The sequence below is a fragment of the Erpetoichthys calabaricus genome, chromosome 10 (genome assembly GCF_900747795.2).
Source record: "Erpetoichthys calabaricus chromosome 10, fErpCal1.3, whole genome shotgun sequence".
NCBI lineage: Eukaryota > Metazoa > Chordata > Cladistia > Polypteriformes > Polypteridae > Erpetoichthys > Erpetoichthys calabaricus.
In genome coordinates, this window is record NC_041403.2 from 160,868,405 (window position 1) to 160,893,450 (window position 25,046).

At 36.1% G+C, this 25,046-nt stretch overlaps 1 protein-coding gene across 1 annotated transcript in view; it reads right to left on the reverse strand.

The window, feature by feature from the left end:
- Nucleotides 1-25,046, reverse strand: part of kdm2ab (lysine (K)-specific demethylase 2Ab) — a 99,631-nt gene that overhangs the window by 30,212 nt on the left and 44,373 nt on the right. The window contains exons 5-13 of the mRNA XM_028812285.2: nt 21,964-22,142; nt 13,762-13,868; nt 13,578-13,671; nt 11,573-11,726; nt 7,534-7,649; nt 7,284-7,410; nt 4,857-5,134; nt 1,161-1,238; nt 511-777 (exon numbers count right to left, since the gene is read on the reverse strand). Coding sequence (XP_028668118.1) covers nt 511-777; nt 1,161-1,238; nt 4,857-5,134; nt 7,284-7,410; nt 7,534-7,649; nt 11,573-11,726; nt 13,578-13,671; nt 13,762-13,868; nt 21,964-22,142 — 1,400 coding nt within the window. The remainder of the gene's footprint in view (nt 1-510; nt 778-1,160; nt 1,239-4,856; nt 5,135-7,283; nt 7,411-7,533; nt 7,650-11,572; nt 11,727-13,577; nt 13,672-13,761; nt 13,869-21,963; nt 22,143-25,046) is intronic.

Consider the following 25,046-nt stretch of genomic DNA (forward strand, 5'->3'; position numbering starts at 1 on the left):
AGACAACTAGCTTTTTAAATCATTTTTCTAAAGAGGCTCAGCCTTTTGCACAGTACTTTAGTGTAAACAGTACAGATACACATAGATGTTAGTACTGTATATATCTACTGTATATCTATGTATATTTAGCTATAGTTATGCGTGTTTAATATGCACTCCTATTTCTCTGTAGCTCTACAGATATGTTTCTCTGTATGTATAATCCAGTGTATACTGTCTGTATGGGTGTACTGTAAAGGGGTGTGTCTGCTGTATACACACCATACAGGATTATAAGTATGTGTGTGAGTATATGTATATGTCCAAGCGTCACTGTGATACAGTAGAACTTAAATGCATGTGGACATGCTACAGGTATGTATACATTAAAATTCTTTTGAATGGGCTATATTAGTTATGACTAAAGAGTAGGAATACAGTACCTAGTCCTGCGTAGCAAACACTCAATATATAGACTGAAAACCCTTTTAGACAATATCTTTTTATTACTAAGAGCGGACAGGTACTTACAGAAAGACACTGACGCAGTACACATGACTGCTTAAGGCGGCCTGGGCCTCCATTCTTCTTCATGTCACGGCAGAAATTACATTCACCGCACTCCCGGCGGGTACAAGCTGCACACTTTCGACACCGCACCCTTCGCCGTCGTAGCACAGACACACTGCTACGGGAGCCACCCCCCAGGTTAGCCCGTACAGGCCTAGAGCCAGTTGAATATATATTCATCTTGGGTCGCCCCACTGGGAGAGGAGTAGGCGGCTGATAGGAGGGAGGCTGTAGAGAAAAGTTATTTATTCCGATTAAGCAAAATGTAGGTGAAAAAAAAAAAAACATTAAGCCAAGATATTCTAGACTTGAGGTTAATTAAAGACTAACTAAAAGCAATCTTCCAAATTTAATAAACAAATTTTTCACAAATTCCATTTTTGATTTTTTTTCCCATGTGGCATTTGTTTTATGCAGTTATACTTAGAATGTGCGAGTACATGTGTCCAAAATAACAAATACAAACATGTATTACCAATAAACAGCTCATCAGAAAGCAATACAAACAAGATACCATACACAACTTAAGTGTTTTCTTTACTTCACAGTTATGCTGACAGTGGGACACAAGACATTAATAAACTCACAAATAAGATAACAGAAACACATACCCTCTTAGGCCACTTGACAATGGGGATCCCTGTACAGGCTAATTCCAGGTCATCGTTGCTATGCTCCTCTAAGAATTGCTGCATAAGACGACAAAGAACAGAAACCATCAGCAGTTCATTTCTTGGGATATGACAGTTAAGGCTCAATCAGGAATGGCAAAACACAACTTTGTAAATAAAAAACAGATGATCTCACCCATCTGAGCCAACTACGTCACTGCACAGTGCATCAATCAATTTTCAAATACATTTGTAGGTATACAGAGATGGACTGAAGACTAATAAAGCAAATATTTGTCATAAAAAATTATATCTGAGGGTTGTTATTTTACTCAGATTCTTGAAACAGACCAGTAAAGAGAATAAATACTGCAGAACAGACAAAGAAAATGAAAGCTTTAGCAGCACTGGACAAGAAACTAAAAAGATTAACTGTAGCTTCATGATAAATCTATTCCAGTCACTTCTTCTGATTCAAAGTACATAAAACAAGCCAAAATTATTTTATTTAAGATAGAGAATAAGATCTCGCAGCCATTTAGTCAACACAGTTATAGAACACAATTCATGGATAGTTAAGTACAGTGGAACCTCGAGATACGATCACCTCTGTATACGAGAAATTCAAAATACGAAGAAAGTATGAGGGAAAAATTCAGATCTAAATACGAGCAGTGGCTCGCGTAACGAGCCAGGCTGTGGGTATAGCTTGCGGCTTAGCAAGGGGGCGTGGTAGCAGTTGCAAGCCGCGATCTGCGGTGTCTGCGTTTCTCACTTAAGTGCACAGGTGGGAAACTGCCCACATCCATGATTGTTCCTGTGGCTGATGGGCTGCAGCTGCCATGTCCTCCCCGCATATATAGAGAAGCGCGAGCCGGTTAAGGGGGACAAAAAGTAACAGAAGAGAGAGAGAGAGAGAGAGAGAGAGAGAGAGAGAGACAGAGAGACAGAGAGACAGAGAGAGAGAGAGAGAGAGAGAGAGAGAGAGAGAGAGAGAGACAGAGACAGAGACAGAGACAGAGACAGAGACAGAGACAGAGACAGAGACAGAGACAGAGACAGAGACAGAGAGAGAGAGAGAGAGAGAGGCAGGCAGGCAGGCAGGCAGGCTCGCGTGTAGCTGAACAGTGAGCTGAACAGGCGAGCCAAACAGCTCAAGCAGGACGGTGTAGAGAAGGTCGGCTGCATTGACAGAGTCTCGCCTGTTGCAGAGCCCGCAGGTGAGACGCTAACAGAGAAGAAGCACCGGGGATTGTCATCTGTTTTTTAAAGACGGCATCCTTTTGACGTTTTAACCTCGTGTTAAAGGATTGTTATTCTTGTGTATTTTAAACCTCCACTTCACAACTGTTTTAAGGATTATTTATTTAAAGATTTATTGAATGCTCTACTGTACTTTGGACACCTGTTTTGATTCTTTTAATAATCAGTTATATTATTTACCAGTGTTATTTATTAAAGGTAGACTACAGTATATATAATTTATCAGTGTTATTTGTTAGGAAAATTGATTTTTATGTTAATATATTTGGGGTGCAGAACGGATTAACTGGATTTCCATTATTTTCAATGGGGAAGTTTGTTCTAGATACGAGAAATTCGCTATACAAGCTCAGTTCTGGAACGAATTAAACTCGTATCTAGAGGTTCCACTGTACTTATTTTGCAACAATATAGAATATAACTAACTACACTTTACATCATAAAAAGTGACATTTATAGTCAACATGCACTGGAATTGTGTGAACAAAATATAAAAGCTATCAGATATAACTGCAAGCTAAATAAGAATTGTGCAGTTTATAAGGTAGGGATATGCTTTACGGACATTTAAAAACACATATTGGCATGTACTGTTGTAAAACAGACATGAATTAAAAGGGATTATGTAGATAACTTAATAGAAAAAAGGTGTGGAAAATGCATATGTTTTAAATTAATGTTTGTATCCATTGAGGTACAACCCAATATAACAAACAAGCCGAAATTTCTAGCTGCAGCACAAATCACACAATACAGACAATATAGATAATTATCGTTTTCCAAACAATAAAATGTGTGTTGCCAAAATGGTGCAAGTTCAGTATTTTTCCAATTGAGGTTATTTTCTCACAATCAAGGTATATATTCGTTTGCCACAAAAAAATTGTGTTCTAAAGTCAATTTTTTTATAATTATTAAGAATACCTTTTGTGATCTTGCAGTTTCTAATGGGGCTAAAGAGGTACACTGCTCCATAGGAGAATAAAAATGCCTTAAAACATACTGAATGCATCCAACTTCAAAGAAGCAAAGGTTTGGATTTAAGAAAACATGCCTGTTGTGTTTATGAGACATCCTTGTGATAATTATTTCTAGTTTCCTTTCATTGTTATATTATAGATTCTTCAAAATGTATTTTTTGAGGTGGGAATACATTTCCTGTTTGTTTGGCTGATCAATAATCTCCAACCCCTTCCTCACTGGTGGAGTTATGAGAACCCAACGAGCCCCCTGCATTCAAGCATTATTATTCTGCTCATAATCTACTTTTTGCTGCTGCAGCGGTTACGTTTTACCATGGCTGGTAACAATAAATAGCCAGATGCAAGCTCAAATTGTTCAATAGTGGCACTGCTGAAGTGGCCAGTGCATATATGTTCACCCTTCAATGGAACTTGCGCTCTGTCCAGGTGTTTTTCCTGCCATGCTCCCAATGGCTGCTGAAATAGGCTCCTGCTGCACAACAACTCTGCCCTGGATAAGTGGGACAGGAAGATGGATGGAAGGATGCCTATCTGTTGAGTTCTTGTCCCTTGATTACATATTACAAGCCTGCTCAATATTCTCTCTCACTGAAGCACACACGTGCATTATCAATCTAGCAGCAATAGGCAATTTTTGCGACATAAAGAAATGTTTCCTTACAGTGAAATAATACAAATGATCATTAAGTGTGCCCGTTTCAGTTATTATTGTCTAGCTGTTTACATAACAGAAGCATCAACGCACACCTGCATGTTCCAACATTTAATAAAGTCAATAATGAACATTTAACAAGGACTTTCCAAGGTGAATATAAGACCCCGGATCCAAATTCCTCCTCCACATTCCACAACCTATAGCGAGGACAGTCGCTAAGGGGCTGAAATGTAGTCGCGAAGGATGATGAACAGGCTAGTTGGTAAAGTGACATGCTCACCCAGTCTCCTTTTAAAACATTTGAATGTCACAACAAAGGTTTGACTTTCGCTTTTTAACCTTTTAAAAACAACATGGATATGCTGTAATCTGCTATAATGTGTGTAATCGCAAGACACTGACTAATAATGAATAAAATTTTTGGATTGGGGGGAAAAAAAAAACGGACATATTTGGTAAGTTTGAAGGCTATCTCGTTCACCAATGGACATGTGAACCCTTCACTACCATTGTAAGCTGCAAGAACAAACTTTTTTTTTTTTTTTAAATTTTTAAAAAAACGTTTCACTTCAGAACACAAATTTATGTGGCAAATTAATACATTCCATGACTGTGAAGAAATAACTTCAACTTGAAAAATACCAAACTTATCATTTAATGTGGTGTGTTTTATTCTGCCTGCAAATACCAAACAAAAAGAAAACAAAAATCACTGCAGTAAAGTCAAATGCCTTTAAGTGGTACTTCCTTATAAAACAAATGTTGTGCCAGCCCAGGTGCATTGGTAGGCCATACCTTCATTTCAGTCAGCAATCCATCTGGATTCTGAATGCCTGCAGGAATACACTTCTTATTTGAAGGAAGGGATTCTAGTTTGCCAACCAGGTTCTTAAGGCCCTCCAGTTCAAATGCGGTGAGGTGGATCCAGTTATTACCACTGTTATCTTTGATGCCACCACCACCACCCCCTCCTCCATCTTCTGGAGAACCACTTTCTGGCGATTTATCTTCGTGTTCTCCATCATCAAAGGCATCTCCGTTTTGTAGATTTCCATTTACTTCAGGTTCTAAACCTTGAAAAAAAAAAAATGACCAGATGTAAGTTCTAATAATTGTATTGGGCTGAGTTATGACTTCAGCACAGCAGTGTAAATAGATTACTTAGTACTTCCAACACAATTCATTTTCCTCTATACCAATATAGCATGTATGCTTAATCACTCTAAAACACCTGGAGAAGCAGAAAAATGACTATTCCATGCTGAAACACAGGAATTTTAACCAAAAAATTCACAAAAGTGACATGCTGTTAGTTGTGCCTGAGTTTGGTTTGTTATATGAAACTGTTTTCACTATTACTGTATATACAAAAAAGAAAAAAAACAAACACACACACCACCAGAGTATTTTACAATTGTGGCTGACAGATGCCAGATCAAATGTGAGCAACAGCCATAAAACGTAACAAATATGCCCGCTTATAATCAGAAAAGCAGAGTACTGGGTTTTAACTCTATGTTAATGAGAACAAATACTAATTCCCTTTTCCATTCAGAAGAACTAACCTGAGAAGAGTTTTCTATAAATAAACATCATCGCTGCCTAATGGGCACAACAACCACCAGAATAAAGCATGTACAAACTAATAATGAAGACAAAAATCATACACAAATACCATTAGCCTGAAATACAACAAAAAATGAAAAAATGTGTGTCTAAAATTTCAATGATCCCTTTCAAAAATCCAAGCAGTTTGAAGCTAAGGCTAATAGCATTTGGATTTAGTTTCAAAATCAAACTAGAGCTGTAGCACAGTACAGGCAGGTCTCAAATTACAGCGGGCATGACTTACAGAAAGTCTGCAGAAGGGCACATAACACAAAAATATTTCTGTTCACAATTGAATTAGTTTTCATCACGAAACTTTTTTTTTTAAGCTGATGTCACATAAAGCGACTTCTAGTTGGAAGGAATGTGAGACTTGATGACAACAGTTGATGATCTTGTCTCCAGATTACGTCAATATACATCATTGGTAATTTCTAGGCATATCAAATTAGTGACTGTGTGATGACTTTCCAGAACAGTCCTGCCTCACACCTTCTTACGGCCAACAGCGTTCTACGCATACAAAGGGTTAACAGGTTTTTATTCTTTTTCAGGTGTGTTCAGGTATAATGCATGAAGTGCCTCCGAAAGCTGCTACTGAAAGCAAACAGATCCCCAGTACAAGTTAATGAAACGGCAGCAGATTACATGCATACTCGCTGTCACTGGCTGTTTGTGTGGGTGGCTGGGTAACAGTCAATCTGGCATCTCCAAGTCCAGCTGGGCATAGGCAGAAAACTTTCCATCTACACATATTTTCTGTTTTATGATTTATCCCCAGCAGATTGACCACAAAACGGAAGAGAACCAGTGCACCAATGGTTTAAGCCAGTGTTTCCCATGGACTGCAGCAGTCCGTACACATTTTGTGCCAGTCCACGAAAACGCAGGCATGGTAAGTATATTAACCTTGTTAATGCCAAATACCAGTCTGTGAAAACCTGACTATGTATTGTTGCTTGTCTGCAAAGCTCCACAAATAGTAAACCTGGAGGCAGCCCACTCTATCTACTATTAATTTATTGAACTGCTCCAAACACAGATGTCAAACTTCTTGCTAAAATATTGTACATACTTACAGACTGAAATTGCAATAGAATTGCGTCATGCTACAAAACTTTACTGGTAGCCACTAAAGTCAAGATTGTTCGTTTCAAACAAGTTATTTATGGACTTTAACAAGATAAGCAAAGTACAGAAAGAGGTTTATGTTACTGTTGGCAAAATTTGTTTATAACAATAAGGAAGAGAGATAGTTATGTTATTGTCAGTTAAAAAAACACTATTAGGTTTATGCCATTTTCTGTAAGCCTAGACGAACAAATTGAACTGCTTGTTCAAATTATTGTAATTTCACTTTAAGTAACACTGACTGAGATATTAAAATGTACTGTTTAACTACAATATCTTAAGAAATAAAACCTGAAAACCTTGCTTGTTCATTTACTTCTTTAAACTTTTAAATGTTACTAGTCTCTGCTATCTTAAGCATGCAGTCCTACAGGCTGTAACTTTAAAGATGCTTTGTAAATTAAAACAAAAACATTTATAATTTCAAAAGTTTCACAATAAATTTGTTATAAATGCATAAATCAATAGATTAAACAAATTTACCGATGCCCAAGGACTCTCTCTGAAACTCCACAGTGAGAAACGATTTCTTGGTCATGCTGTAAAGATATCGCTCAAGCACATACCAGCACATCTCATAGTAGAACGGGTATCGAAACTTAGCTGGCACCTAAGAAAAAACAAATCCAACATGCATTTCTAACAAATGACATATACAATTTAAACCAAATCACTTTTGTGAACAAAGACAAGGAGTTCAAAACAGTGAACTTATCATAAGCGGTTTGCCTACCCGTGTTCTGTCCTCTATGTTATAGATGTGCAACTGCATAGGAATGTTAAAGCTGTGAAGAAAATTCCCTCCAAATACAATCGTATCCACTGGGGTATAGACTGCATGAATCCATCCTGGGAGAGGGGACAAAAAAATAAACAACACAATTAAAGATCAAATAAAAAGGAAATTGGTACAAAGGGAAAAATGATCAAAACTTAGTAAAGGAGAAACACACAACATTACATATAACCCAAGCAAGAGAACAGTATAAAACAAACAAACAAAAAAAAAAAAAAAAAAAAAAAAAAAAAACACTACAAATGACAAACCTATTGAAAATAATGTTTTTTTCCTGTTTGTTATTAATATATTTATCAAGTACAACAGATCTTTAAAAGTTAACACTCATTGTTTGCACATGAAGACTAACTTTTCCCCCAACCAATATTGCATAAATATACATCCTGAAGGAAAATTAATGTTTTGTCCTTTGTCTTTACAACTAATCACCACAATAATATTAAAAAAATGTTACATAACATTAATAATTTCATTATTAAGATCATTTAGCAGTGATATTCGTGTTAGTAATTTGCCATATACAAACATTTAAACTATAAAAAAAATCATCTAATTTCCACCAGAATTTTCAAATACATATTTGTAAATTATGTAAAAAGTCAGATCTCTAATTACTTATTGAAAATATGTATAGCAGAATTGACTGCACTTCTTTTAGCAAATTCATACCTAATGGCTTTACATCTATTTATAAATCATGTAAATAATGTTGAGGCAGAGGATGTAATTTTTAATTATAACACTGAAAAAAATGTCTAATCAAAAAATGTGATTTCCAGGCTACTTGAAATAATTTATATTCACTATTTTACTAAATTAAAAGAAAATAAAAAACTATGCATGACTAGCTAATCTAATAAAAGAAAATTAAAAATGCATTTTAATACATTATATAAGCATTTCAAACATTTAATTCATTGAAATGGCAGCTTACATGTGAAGTGTGTAAACATAATTGCTTTTTGTAATAAGTTTTAATTAGTTTAAGTAAAACATGATTCAGTGTTACAACTTTATTGTTTGGCTTTGGCAAAGGAAAAAAATTTAAGCTTGAACATGTAATTGATGAAAAACAGGAAAAGTAATACTTGAATGAACAGTGTAATAAAATTATTATTCTTTGTTATTGATTTTTTATTATTAACAATAATACATGCATTTTCAAAAACTGCTTTACCCTGACTAGGGTTGCAGGGAAGCTGGAATCTATCCCAACAAGCACAGGGCATAAGGCTGTTGGACATAAATTGTCAAAATTCCTATTACTCAACTTATTACTTGTTTGAATTCAAAAGAATAGTTTCCTGTAAAACTATGTTTCACATTCAACAGGAATCAGCAGAAAAAAAGAATTGATTTACTCATGGGCAATTATATGAAGCATATATAAAGTAGTGATTTCCAGAGACCTAATATTAGGCCCTGGTTTTAAAAAGAAACACTCTACAAATATTGTATACAGAAAAAAAAAACCTAATTACACAGTATTTCTGATTAACTGACAGCACTATAATTGAGGCTCATTCTCTTTGAAAATTATTTGGGAAAAGTAACACAGCTAGAGTGGGCCTGAAATGCAGGAATAGATGCACATCAACAAATGAAATTAAGTTGACCAGACAAAAACTGAAATATTATACTGTCTGCATTGAAATAAAAGTCAAAGTAAATTTAAGAATCACTGTTTTTTTTCCCTTAATTTGTATTTTCCATACCATCTCAACTTTTTCTGAAATGGGGATGTATATGAATGATATGCAAAACTCTCTAACCTATCCTACCACTTGTAAAAATTTCTGATGCAGCTAACAATTAGCAAGTGTATTTGAAGTTTACAGAAATGGGCATTATTTGCTAAATTTGAGGTAACGGGAGCAGCCGAAAGAAGAAGAGGAGGAGGAGGAGGAGGGGTACACAGTCAGCTCAAATAAGAAACCCAAAGACTCATGGGAGAAAGACTTTTTGAATTGAAGACAGGACTATTGACCAATACGTAACAAGGAAAGGCAGGTCTTCAAGCCAAAAAGTCAATCCCATGAGTCTTTGGGGTTCCTGTTTATGTACAAGTGGAAAATACAGGAAAAATCATTTCCCGATATTTTTTAGCAAAAACAGCAACCGTTTTGCATGTAGTGACTATATATGTGATGTTTTTCACACTGCTTTCCATTGTATGGAGCAAGTGACCATTGAGTTCTACTATGTCCTACATTTCTTTTTCTCCATTCTGCAGTTAAAGTTGAAGTTGAATGAAGTTAAAAACTTTACTCAGTCACAACTATTAAGTAAATGGGGTAAGTTACATATTTAAAAAAAAAAAAAAAAAAATTTTCGGGGGAGTATTCCATAAACTCATCTTACATGGGAGAGAGTGAATGTGTGCAAATATGCCCTGCTTTGTTCCTCCCTTGTCCACGCTGATGCTGCAATATTCCCCTAATCTTCATAATGCTGAACACAAGGAAGACAGATTCAATACTAGATGGATGGAGAGAGTCTTAAAAATGATATAAAAGTTTCACAAATAGTTTTTCTTTCTAAAGCCTTAAGAAGCAGAAAAAAAAAAAAGAATCAGAACCTCAATGACAAAATTGCATGGAGACACCAAGTTGGCTCACTATCTGCAAGACAAAGGGGTTGGCGTTTGGAGCAGTGTCAGTTCGGTGACATACATGTGTGGGACATTATTTCAATAAAGATGAAAATCTCTGCTATATTGGCAATTTCTTGCCTAGAAATGCATGAACTGGTTGCTAGAATTTAAATTCTGCTCTCTCTATCAGATATTGAGGTGAAACTGTGACACAGAAAATCTAAGGTACCCATTTTGTGGCACAGTAGGAGCGATGCACTGACACTTTACTCCAGCTTGTAAAATGAAAATTAAAAACTGTATTGGAAAAGAAAAGATAAACTGCCATCTTGCCAAGCAGAAAGACTCGAGAGAATTATCGAGTAGCTTCAACTGTTATGGTGGGTGGAAAGCCTGTAAACAGCAACAAGGTACTGTCAATGTTAAACTCCTAAAGCTTGTATTTTGGCTACTACGTCTACTTGGAATGTGCCAAAACTTAATTATAAAATAGGAAAAATAATCTTTCTTTGCTATGCAGTGCAGAGAAAATTTAGCTTTTATCATTTTACCGGGATGAATCAACAACTTCAGTCTTTTCTTATAGGCTGATCTAATCATTGTACTTCAAATCAGCAGATCCTTAAGAATGTTGCCACCAGCAGAATCACAGCTTAAAGTAGAAAGTTCAACCCTGACATCTTAGTTTGTTAATTCTCCACACTAGCTTTCTGTTTAGCGCAGACTTTGGTTCCCTTACTTTCTAAAGCATAAAAACTTTTAGCAACTTTGCATCTTTTCACAAAGAAAAACGTAAGGCCTGTACTTCAGAGTATACACCACAGTCACAACAGAAAGTTGTATGTATTTACCATTCAACACATATTTCTATAAAAAATATAACAACAAGTAGGATGTAATTGCTGTTAGACATTTTAAGTATACGATAATTAAAAACAATATTTTATATTGTATAATATACTATATAATCAAGGAAACAATGCTATAGAAATTTCCAATCTCAGTACCAACAACTTCCTCTTGTGGTCAGAAATCTGTTTTGTTCAGTTGACTGCTCTAGAAGAAACACCATAATGTATTATTATCCTGCGCCCAATGGAAAAAGTTATTATCTGCTATCTGTTTGACACAGCGTATTGAGTTCATTATGGTGGCACTCTGAACTTCTGATCACTCACTTTAATAAATATCATCTTGGTGGATGGAGCATATTCTTTTCTTTGTTTCTCAGGCTACTGGAATTAAAAATGAGTGAAAAAAGAAAGAGGACATAGCAGCTACTACTTCAGTATGAGAGGCTATCTTAGTTTTTCTTGGGGGAACAGTATACATGCATAGAGATTAATGGTACACATACATTATGCTTTATTAAATACTCACCTGAAGGAATCATAAATGTGTAGCCTTGCTTCAGCTGTATGCGCTGGCATTCTTCTACTTTGTCTCCCAGAAAAATATCACCTTGCTTACCAGAGAGGACCCAGTTTTCATACAGCTCAAGGTTCTGTGGAGTAGGAGGAATCAGCCAAAAAACCTGTAAAAAGTTGGGAAAATTATTGGCTTCTTTCAGGCAAACTAATTTTCTTAACCTCATTTTAGAAGCCCACAGCTCCCAATAAATTTAGGCAATAAATTGTAACACAATTCTATAACATTCAAAAGGACCAAAAGGTCCAATATCAAGTGATAATCCTTTATGTTAAGGTGTTTCAAAATGATCACTGTGCTTTCTCATAATGCCAGGTCATACAAATTTCTTACACTGATCAACATTATTGCTTAGGCTTTCATATCCAGTATACATGTTTGAAGATTAAAATGATGCCAAAATCCATATTATGGAAGAATGATAAGAAGGAGCTACCTCTACAGAACATGCTAAGTCTGTGACAATGTTGCTCAGTTACACTACTGACAATACCAAGTATAGAAGGTATAGATGCATTAGATTATCAAGTTTTAGGGGCGCACATGCTTAAAGGAATACTCCACCGAAAAATTTTACTTTACTTGTCTTGTGAAGATTGCAGCACTGGCAGAGAAAAATTATTAATCTCTTATTTTCACAGAGAGATTACATACTGAAGACTCAAACTCAATGGAACCCTGTGATGATGAGCTCTGGACAGTGGCAAAAAATGTGAAAAACAACCATGGGAAATAGGGAAAAAAAAAAAAAGTCACATAACGTATGTTGCACAATTGAAAAACTGAAGATAGGATTCTTGACCATTGAATGAGGGAAAAAAAATTATTCTTCAATTCAAAACACAAAAGTATTCCTCATATTTCCTCTTGACAGTCAATGGAGAGTTTTCAGGAAGTAACTGTTATTGTAATATTTCACCACAAAATGTATACATTTCACATGTTTTCATCATACAAATGGGCAACAGCATGTGGATTATGCAACAAGTTCCGCAAATTTTATTTTTCTTTTTTCCCCACTGACATTTTTCGCATCGTTTGCTGTTGTCCAGAACTGGCCACAACAGGATTCCATTGAGTTTGAATCTTCAGTATGTAATTTCTCCTTGACAAAATTAAAAGCGTTTCTCAGTCACCACATGGTCTCAGTACACATGGTAAGTAAAATATTTAAAAAATATCATTCTTGGGTGGGGTATTCCTTTATATCATACATTTGATTCAGAAATTCAATATCTGGAATCACAAGTCAGGTCACTCTTTGTTCACTTGATTATAGCTACACTCATTTATCAATTACGTTCATATTGCTCAGTTAAAGATATCACAGAAAACATAACAGAAATTGAGTCTTTAATATGGGGCAACCATTAAGTTCTATTATCTTGGTTCTTAAAAAAAAAAAACCAAAAAAAAATATTATTACACAAAAGTACACTGAACAGATTGTATATGCATACTACCCTACACACTCCCAGATTAGTTCTTATACATTTTCTGAATTTTATGCTAGGATACTGAAATACTACTGCTTAATATGGAGTTGAACACATCCCTTTAGTCCTTACTGAATAGTTTTGCAAATGCAGACACACAGAATAAAATGAGGGATAAACTAATATTAATTCACTTGTCAGTCACACACAAAAAGTAACCAGCTGAAAACCTACCAGAAAAGCCAAAGTGGGTTCATTGGGTGTAAGGGTTAATTAATTACATATGGTGAACCAAAATTAAATTGGATCTACTGGAGAGGGGGTAAAAGGATAACCAAAAAAATAACAGGTTTTGAAGGATTTTTGTTGTGGTTTGGGAAGTTTAAATATAGAGGTTATGGGCTCGCTTTTCATAATATTTGAATTGCTTTTGTTAGTTAAAAACCCATATTGTTCCCATTGCTGTTAATAAAAAAATTGTACACAAACAAGAAAGAAATGAAAAGTAAATCATAACTTACCTTACCCCCTTTAAGGACATGGTACCAGACAGATGTACCTCCAAAATCAATATGGAAGTCTGTGTAGCACCCCTGAACACTCATCAAGCAATACCTAGAAATAAACCATGTTGTTACAAAGCGGACTGAATGCAGGCACCATTAATCACTTGCTTCACTGTAAACAAAACTTGCCAAGACTTACTTCTGCACTTTTGGATACTTCATGTCAAAGATAGCATTAGTTGAGTCCCTTTGCCTTTCCTTTAGATGTCGTGGCCACATGTTGTCCACCCAGTCAATCTTGTCCACCTGAGCAACATACACAACATTATCAATACTTCTCTTAAGCAATTCTGGACTTTACTGGATGAATTAAACACAGAACACTAATATGCTTGCACAATACAAAATTTCAGCACAATGAAGTAGATGCTAGATGATCACATTTTATTCATAGAATTATGAGCTCTGGGTTTCAATAACAAAAGAATAAAAAGCAAGAACTACATGACTAATAAAGTAACTGATTAGAGGTTATCTTGCTTTGGCACATTAAAAACAGGAAATAAATGGCAGCAGAAAGATTGCCCAAAGTTCTATGAGCTAGACTAAATGCAAAAGACTCCGTTTTCAGTCTTGCAATTAATTCTTAAATCCAAAAACACTCAGATTCAGCAATGTCATGCACATGGTCCTACTTATTATTAAATTGCACTTCTTGTATACAGTACTGCCTTTAGACTTAACCTAAACCTTGATTGCAGTTTGCCATCTTTAAAATTGATGTGGCAATAAATTTAAACACTGGCATATACAGTAACAGTAACTAAAATTCTGTTCAGGCATCTTAAATCTACTTCAGTTTTCCATAGTTTCTAAGCAGAGAATGCACGCTGTCCATTAAAGGTGACTTCACAACAAAGGTGGAAGCAGTTAGCCGTTAATGAAAAGCCAATACTGCCCACTAAATAAAATTTTTAGCCAACCAACACCTGCAATAAACTTTCCAATAAACAGAGCAGGTGATGTAGCAAAGGCAAAAATATTTTCTCAGAATGTTTGGTTTACCATATGCAAATATTGTACCATATTACAGTGTAGATGATATATAACTTGCCATATTTAGTTCCCAAGTAGACAATGTGTCAGCAAAAGTACTAAGTCACCGTGAATTCAGTAGAGGAAACATTTTAGCAGGGTTAACAGAGGGATAGAGCTAAAAGTACATTTATTTTATGTTTATATTGCACAGGGGTTAGCACTGCTGTTTCATGGATTTAGCATCATTTTCTGTGTACAGTTACCACTTACATCCCTCTGACAGCACAGATTTTCCTCTAGATACTCAGTTTTTCTCACATATCTCCACTGTAATCATGGTTAGGTTAACTAGAAATGAACTAGGAACACAAATATTAGTGCATGTTAACTGTAATGAGGAGCAATGTTCAACTAAGAGTTGGCCGTGAACACACATATTAGTTACTGCCGATTTATGGTGATGTCTCACCACTGGAGAAATGGAACGAGTAGATGTGCTCTTTGAAATGTGGAGGATCATTTCTTCAATAAACTATTTCTGCTGCTTTTTTCCCCCCTATATCATTTCAAAGTTACTACAATTCTTCACTTTCTATGCCACTCCTTATTCTCTCAAACAACTAACATACAGCAGGCTCACAGAAACTGGCATCCTCCTCTTTAACACACCTGAAATGGTACTGCCCTACTAGAGCTTTTGTTCCTTGCTCTTACCAACCTGGTTCACCTGCTGTACTCTAGTCACTAGCTTGCTATCAGTGCTTTGAACCATCTTCTCTTCAGGCTCCTTGTACAAATCTAGTCCTTAACGTCTGAAGTCTGTGACCTCTTCATACCTTCCTAACAAGAAGTCTGTTTCTGCATGTGTATGCCTAGTAATTAATGAACTAAAAATGTACGAGATGTTTCCCTGTTCTTGTCTGCAAATTATGTAACAAGCTTCTCATGATCATGATCATGCCAACTGTTACTAAGCCTAGTTATGTTTAAGCACCAACAAAAGAGACACCTCTTCACAAAACATATTTGGTTCTGCACCACACCGTGATTCTCATGGATACTTACAGCTGAAATGAACCTATCATTTGACCTTGCATTTGTTACACTGGTAGATTTTCAACTAGACTTGAGATTCATCATAAAAGTAAACTTGTGCTCTACTTCAATATTGTATCCACTATGTTGTGCTTACTTCATGCAGGCAGTATATATACTTAAATATATACGAAATATATAGATTTTTAGAGGTGAAAGAATGCTGATCAACTTCACAAGGAGAAGTGAATTCAATTTCCTTGAGCATAAGGCAGCACAAGCACTAAGTAGCTATAGCAACTGTTATATTAGGTAGGCAGCTATTACAAACTGTTCAGCAAAAAAACCTGCATGTTTTAGATAAATTTGATAAAAAATAAGAACAGAAAATATAATTTTATGGGTACAAGTGCTATTTTGCTGAACTGTTCTGTTCTTGCAGATCAGAAGAAGATATGTTAAGTTACAGCTACGACATATGCTGCTGACAGAATCTTCAGCAAGACAGTTCTCTTTTGTCTTGTTAATTGTATCAAATGCACACTAATTATGGACCATGTTCAAATGCCAAACCGTGCAGGTAATCAATTGTGCAATACCCACATGATTCCTTAAAAAGAATCTATTTTTTAAATACCCATAAAGTAAGAAAACCCCTCAGTCTAACCACGGACTAACCTTGCCTCCAATACTCTAGTGGTGTCACAGTTTAAGTGTTTAGACACGGTCATTTTCAACTCACCTTCACATACAATGATACTGTGTCTAAGTATCAAAAGTTAGTAAATATTAGCGGAATTAAATCACTGGTCTCCACTGAACTTTCATTCCCAGCTCAAACAGCTGCTATGAAAATGGGCATTTCTATCAAATAATTGAACCATTCTAAGATCCCTGCTTTCAAAATGAATTTGGAATGATAAGAAACCTAAAATAAAACAATATGCTCATGCACCACAGAGACAGGACTATCTCGAGTTTTCTAGATTTACAGCATTTATTACTGGGTATACTACGTCCTATTAAACTTGTGTAGTATTTCTATTAATAGGGAAAAAGACTGAGGCAAGCCATCTTTGATCTTATCTTGTCTACTTCACAAAATGCTTTTTTGTTAAATTAAATCAAATCTTGCAAAACACATCTGGGACAAAACATTTTGCAGATGTGGCCAACTTCAGAAAGGACAGCTGGATGCAATCTGACGTGGCAGACTTTCGTGCTAATTAATAATAAAAACATTATAGTTTGAGGACAATACTTCACACAGTACTCCTGGCTGAACAGTGGCATTTGTAAGTTGGATGATTTGTTTGGGAACATGCGGTGTTCCACATGTTTCACAAACTGCAATGCTATATGTAATATCTTTTATTGCTTCTTGTTTATCTAGTTAAGCTCTGTCCAAAAATGAAAAGTATCCCATTTAATTGTTGGATTCATGATCATCCTCTTTTCATGTCCTTATCTTCCAAATGAAATGAATTAGTCTCCTCATTGCAGTTCCTATTTTGGGAATCCAGTTGAAATCAATCCAATCTCCTTCCTACTTGTTCTTATGACCTTGCCACTAAAGGTATCCATCACCACTGAATGCTGCTAGAAAACTTTAAAAACCCTAATTACCAATATGCACAGCTTCAATGCTCAGACAGGCTGTTCCTTACACCACAGATAAGATACACTTTGATGTTCTCTTCAGACACAATGAGCCTCCAGCATTCTCAAGGACAAATAAGGGCATTTTTGGCACTTCTCCATGGTATTCTTTTGTACTGATGGCTCCTTAGCCCTGTCTGATTTCATTAAATAAAATGTAGCTTGTACCCCTCACATTTATATTTTACTGGTCACCTCTGAACTACTAGTCCTTCCAGTAACAATTACTTTTCAGGGAAATGCTGCTACGCAACTTGTTATTGTCTTTTCATTGGAGGTTTCACCCAGAAAATTTAGCACTTGGACATTGATTTGAATTTACAAGGAAGGGGACATTATAACAACCATGACAATGATATGCAGTTCAGAACTGCAAAAGATACCGTATATATGACCTTTTATATACTGTTTAATACAGAGGAAAAAATAGTTAATAAAACTCTTATAGTTAGTCTTATAAATAGTACCTCCCCAAACACATTCTGCTAACACCAACCTTCTTTAAACAGCATCTTAATTATTTTAGTATCTTTTGATCTTCGCAGCTAGTTTTTCCATTATTTTCACTGTTCAACTGTTCATAGAATGCACTCTAAATACACAATACAGTCATACATTTCAAATTTAAAACAGTTGAAATAGGTTTTCTGCACTGTCCTGAACCTGCAATTGCACCGTCCTGGGTATGACGTTAATCTGCATCCATCCCTACATGTAGGCCCTCCAACCTGCAGGGAAAAACTTGAGGGTTGGTGGCAGAATTGGCACTCCAGCCACCATGAAAAACCTTCCATTGTTCCACTCCACCTGAATTAGTGTGGTGCTGAGGTGTTACCCGTTGCATGGCTGCACTCGGGTCCTAATCTGGATCCTGAGTTGGTTTGTCGTGTGGTGGGTGCGGCAATGTGCTGTATCAGCGCCTGCTCCTAACCCCCCTCTCTCTCTATATATATATTATAGAGTGTGCTGCATCAATAGGAGGACACGTAGTTTTTATACCATTTGTAATTTTGAACAGTTCTAAAGTTTTTTTTCCAGGACATTTACATATACACAGCAGTGTCCTGTCCTGTTTTGTAATGGTCCTGAAACATAAATGGACAATACCAAAAAACAGAGCTGGTTATTTATTTATTTATTTATTTTTTTTATAACATTTTGGATAGCTTTGCTGGCTTAGTGTTTGGAATCACATTTAATCCCTCATTTGGCTGTCCATCATTTGAGGTTCTCTTGCTTGCATGACTTCTCTCTGTGAAATGCACAGTACTTCCAAAACATTAAATCTGATAAACGGACTACTTTAAATTGACCTGATGTGTGAAAAGCTTGAGTGAAAATACATTTCAATGCACAGTCTGACTAAAGAATTGGATACCATTTTCAAATTACTATCAAACTTTCGAATTTCACCTTAAAGCATGTATTATTCTTTATATGACACAATCACTAGATTTGAGTATTCATACCAGGATACAAAGTGATAGTCATTTAAAGTGAAAAAAATAAGGTGAATGAAAGCAAAAATGATAAATTCAATCATCATCATTTATCAGAAAAGAGAAAATGTAGCCAAGTTGTTCAAAATACCCCACTTCATTTTGTCTTTTTAATGACCATATAAAGAGGCAAGATTTCCAGAACTACTGGGTGAGAATCTAAATTTTGAAATAACTCAGTAAGGTATATGTTTTGATATAGTAATTAGGACATAAATGAAGGTAAGACTGTCAAGTCATTCTTCTCTGCCACTTGTATAGCACTGTTCAGAAATTCTTTGGTTACTTTCACAAAAATTCTCTCTACAGGCCAAATAGGAAAATTCATTACAGTAATCCCTCCTCGATCGCATGGGTTGCGTTCTAGAACCCCCCCGCGAAAGGTGAAAATCCGTGAAGTAAAAACCATATGTTCATATGGTTATTTTTTATATATTTTAAGCCCTTATAAAATCTCCCACTCTCTTATAAACATTTCCCGCACAATCATACAGCATAAACCCTTTGTATTCTCTTAGATATATAATTTCAATGAATCTTACCTAATATGTAAACACACTGTTTATATACAGTAAAACCTAAATATTATTTTAAAGATAACGAGCGTCTCCGATATCACATATGTTACAGCCATTACGACAGGCAGGCCACCAGCAATAAATACGTACAATGCAAGAAAAATTGTATGCAGTAAAATGTGTGTACAGTGATACTAAACTATGTACATGTAATAAGTACTGTACATAGAAAATTAATTATGTTACTCACCAACAATGACACGGCGACTTGTCCAATAACGATGAGTTTAATTTTACTGTACAACAAAGAGCGTTACAGCTCTTCTAAAGGAGCCTCTTCACGCGACTGTGTAGCACCGCCGTTGTTCTTCTTCCGGCAGTCTTCAATCCAGATCCCTAAAACAGATTCCATCCGGACTACCGCCTCATTACATCCACTTACAATTCGTTTTGCGCCCTGGTTAAAGGACACTGTGGCCATAGATCTTATATTCTTTTCCTCCTTTTTAAATAAAAAAGAATCGTGGACTCATTGATTCCTTAATGGCGTCCTGCAGCGGTGTAGCTGTTCCCTTCGTTCAACATATCCAAAACTTTTACCTTTTCGGAAATCGTTAGCGCTTGGGCACAGCCCCTGAAGCAGTAGCAGGAGCACTTTGATGCTGAATGAGCGATACTAGACTTCCTGGTTAACGCAGCTGAACTGAATTCTGTGCTCCGTCGCTGAGCCAATCAGCACACAGGAACATAACTGCATGCTCTGATTGGGTAGCTTCTCAGCCATTCGCCAATAGCGTCCCTTGTATGAAATCAACTGGGCAAACCAACTGAGGAAGCATGTATCAGAAGTAAAAAGACCCATTGTCCGCAGAATCCCGCGAAGCAGCGAAAAATCTGCGTTATATATTTAGATATGCTTAAATATAGAAGCCGCGAAAGTCGAAGCATGATATAGCGAGGGATTACTGTAAAATATTTGCTTATTACTAGTCTAGTATATTAACAAAAAAATGCTATTATTAAAGCTAGCGAGTTAACAGTTTTACTACAAAGCTAACCCATCCCCATAATAATGTACTAAATTTAAGAGCTTTGGATATAGTAACCCATATCCACATTCTATATTAAGAGTCATAACTGAAATAAATAGACTACATAGGAATCTGACTTCAGCATAAATGGTGGCTTTGGGGAAAATATTTATTGAGTTGATACAAATGTAATAATTACTTATCTTTGCAAGCAATTGTGTAGCAGTTGTATCAGTTATGTAACACACCATTTGAATTAAACACACTTAAGAAGTTTTCCTTAATTTTACCCATAAATTACCACAACAGTAATCAAGAGGTGTGACAAAAACATTCAGTATTTTTAAATACTGCTTAAACCAATTATGTACAAGCCATTGTTGCCCTGAAGTGCATGTTACAGATAATTAAGAGGTGACACAAGCAAGTTATTAGGGAGAGCAGCAAATCTACAGACAGTTCAACCACAAAATAAAATAAGAATGATGATTAGTGAAAAGAATTATTGGAAGTTTCATAATGCAGAGGCATACACTGATTGCAGAAAGTTAGTTCAGTTCTATTTTACTGTAAATATATAAATGTAAGTCTGATTATGTGCGTTACTGCCTTGTAAAATTTCTGAAGCCAGCACAGTGAGAGCCTGAGTATGTTATGTAGCAACACACTTTGATTTTTGTTACTCCATTAGCAGGTGAATAATCTTGCTTCACATAAAAAATTAACCTGAAAAGTTTTATATATGTATGTTTTTCCCCAGACCAGTTTAGGAGGAAATTAAAGAAAAGTAGTCAGAAATGGTAAGAAATCGATCAGAGTCTAGGACAGCCTAAATCACTATCAATCATATCACCTGTTTGGGAACACCATGGCTTTCCTTGCTAATTACAGTAATAGGCCAAAAACTAAAAATTGCTTCATAATGTGGAATTTGTGAAATAATTGGAGATTTAAAAATTATATATTCAAATAACTTACCAAAATTAAATGACTCGGATTGTCATCTTGTAAATGTATAAACTCAAGCAAGCATACATAGCTAAATGACAAGGTTTTTAATGTACCATTAAACAAATGAACAATGTTGTTCCCTTGATGTATTTATGGACTATTAACAGTCATTTAATATCAAGAGGCTTCTAGGGGGAAAAAATGTTGAAAACCTAAATGACAGGAGGGTAGCACATGGAGCAGTGCTTAATGGAACTACCTCAGAGCTCTAAGTCTTGGGTTAATATCTTGGCCTGGGTATTTAGGGTAGAGTTTACAAGTTCTCATGTCTTCCTGGATATTTTCAGTGTGCTTTGTTTTTCTTCAGTACTCCAAACAAATATAGATAAGGTTGATAGACAGGTTTTGGTTATGTACTGTATTTGTGTCTGATGCCGTTTTAGTGAGTTTAACTCTCAAGAATGTTGATATCTTGTGGCTGTGGCTCTGGCTCCATGTGACCCTGCACTGGACTGAGCAGGTTCAGAAAATGAACAAAAGTATGAGAAACATTGAATGAAGTATACTTTCCTCGCCATACATACTTTTACTTTAAATATAGAAACACACAACAGAGAAATTCAAAATTTGAAATGGCACATTAAACATAATATAACGTAAATGCACTCACACTTGAAGGACGTTGGACCAGGTTTTCCAGTTTTGTGTGGCTAAATTCAAGGCTAATTACATTGTAAAGCTTGTCCCTCTCCTCTGGTGGCGTCTCATAATACCTTCTCCATTGGGCCATGGACATTTCAATTCCTTTTTGGGTTGTTACATCCATCACATCAATCATGCGTCGGCTGCCTATAAGTGGAAGATACTGAGAATTAAAGGGAAACTTTGGAAAGACTACGGCATGTACTTAGCTTATGGAATCCTGAACAGCATAAAATCTCAAAGTTCTACATTTTTAATATAAAAAAATATGCATTCACATTTACCCTAAGTTCTTGTCTACAAGCCGCGGCTTATCTAAGGAAAAAAGTTGTGAAAATGAAAAAATAGAATATCGGCTTATACATAAGTCCGGCTTATACATCCATCGCGGGGGTTGCGTTCCAGAGCCACCCGCGAAATAAGAATATCCGCGAAGTAGAAACCTTATGTTTATATGGTTATTTTTATATTGTCATGCTTGGGTCACAGATTTGCGCAGAAACACAGGAGGTTGTAGAGAGACAGGAACGTTATTCAAACACTGCAAACAAACATTTGTCTCTTTTTCAAAAGTTTAAACTGTGCTCCATGACAAGACAGAGATGACAGTTCCGTCTCACAATTAAAAGAATGCAAACATATCTTCCTCTTCAAAGGAGTGAAGCAAACAAATCAATATGTCTATTTGGCTTTTAAGTATGCGAAGCACCGCGGCACAAAGCTGTTGAAGGCGGCAGCTCACACCCCCTCCGTCAGGAGCAGACAAAGAGAGAGAGAGGGAGAGTTTGTTTTTCAGTCAAAAATCAATACGTGCCCTTCGAGCTTTTAAGTATGCGAAGCACTGTGCAGCATGTCTTTTCAGGAATCAGCTTTACAAAAGATAGCAACGTGAAGATAATCTTTCAGCATTTTTAGACGAGCGTCCGTATCGTCTAGGTGTGCAAACAGCCCCCCTGCTCAATCCCCCTACGTCAGGATCAGAGAAAGTCAGCGCAAGAGAGAGATAGAGAAAAATAAGTTGGGTAGCTTCTCAGCCATCTGCCAATAGCGTCCCTTGTATGAAATCAACTGGGCAAACCAACTGAGGAAGCATGTACCAGAAATTAAAAGACCCATTGTCCGCAGAAATCCGTGATATATATTTAAATATGCTTACATATAAAATCACAATTTAAATGACCGCTACGCGCTCGTGTTGACTCGGCGACGCCCAGAGCAGAAAGAACGCGCTCCGGCCGCTCCAACCGCGCCATGCGGGGAGTGAGAGAGACGCCAATATCTCACACTCTCTCCCCCCTTAAAGAAATTAAATGGGCGCGAGTGAGACCACTGACCTCCCTCCCTTCTATTAGTTATAGGTTATAGTACGTTCGGCTTATCCATGAGTCCGGCTTATCTATGATACGATTTTATTTTAAAAATTCGTATGATTTTTGGTCTCCGGCTAATACATGAGTCCGGCTTATAGACAAGAACTTAGGGTACTTATAAAATTGCAGAGATTCTTATGCTTTTTGTACTATAATGCCCTTGAATATGTTCAGACGCTGCATTAATATAAATATTTGAGGGGACTATTATTGGGACCAGTCCTCAAAACTAAACACACACAACCGATTGTTGTGTAAAAAGTAGGAGTATCAGTTGCACTTGTCTTGCTTTGGACACTTCACATTTTAAATAATCCTGAGCAATGTGTGGATAAGGGAGGTTGAGGACTGGGGTTTTTAATGTGGTTTTAAATTGGAAATTGGCCAAAATTCTTTAATACTAAGATGTAAAAATATATATTATCATTGTCTCTATAAAAATAAAGCTGCACAACAGATATATTTCTATCTATGTAAAAAAAAAATAGTGATAGCATTCATTACAGCAATTTCCTAGCACTAATCTTAAAGCTTTAGTAACTTGGGGAAACAAACTAATATTTAAACAGCGGACATATCTACACAGATCAAAAATAACTATTGGACTATATACAATTAGCAGTACTACTACCTGTACAACACCACAAATAGTTGAGAGGAATATCAAAATACACCAGTGTCTCTTACAGATAACTTTTGCTCTTTGGTATCACACAAATAAACACCAGTCTGGCATTCATAATCTATTTCAAGAACAGATAGGAAAGCAGCCTCTCACTCAATGAGCAATTTGCTCAGTGCTATAAAATATTACGATAGCATTTCTACTATAAAATGCAATCACTACACCAAACTTTTAAAACATTGTTTTCACTGTGCTAATTAAATGAAAAGTGGAGTGGTACATCAGATTAGGTACAAATGCCATGTGAGTGAAGATCACCATGAAGAGGAACAGAAATGCTATGTTGTACCGATTACCTAATCCATCATGCCCTCAAACCACATGATTTACTCATTACAGATACTGCTTCATTAAAGGAATACCCCACCCAAAAAATAACATTTGTGTCTATTACTTAACCCTTATTGTTTATACTGCTGGCCAAGATACCTTTTTAATGTCAAATTTTCATGGACAACAACAACAAAAAAAAAAAAAAAACAAAATCCATAATGTAATAAGTTTCAATGGGGACCCAAATGTAGCCTTCTAAGTGGTGTTTACCCCTGGAAAAATGAGCCACCAACATTGGATTTTTCTCAACAAGAAGAAATATTATTACATGTAACAGAAACATATTAAAAAGTCAACAGAAATATCAGGAAAGGTATGTCTATTGTTGCATGAAGGATGAGTGCTAAATCTATATCAGTATAGCAGTGTACGTGTCACAAATGTTGCAAACAGGAGAGCAGAAGTGTGTTTCTTCACGCACATTTCTTATATTATTTTTCTGTTGCTTGAGTATGAGAGGGTATAATGTCATTGCCTAATCTGCACAATCGACGCATCCCTTGTGGTATTTTATACTACCACAGTTAAAGGCTTAGTGACTTCCACATTTCGCCTGACATGAACAACAGTTGCTGCATTTTGAAGAGTACTTAAAGGGCTAATGCCTTTCTTGTCTGGGCAGGAAACAAAACCTTAAACTACTCGTACTACATAATCTAAACA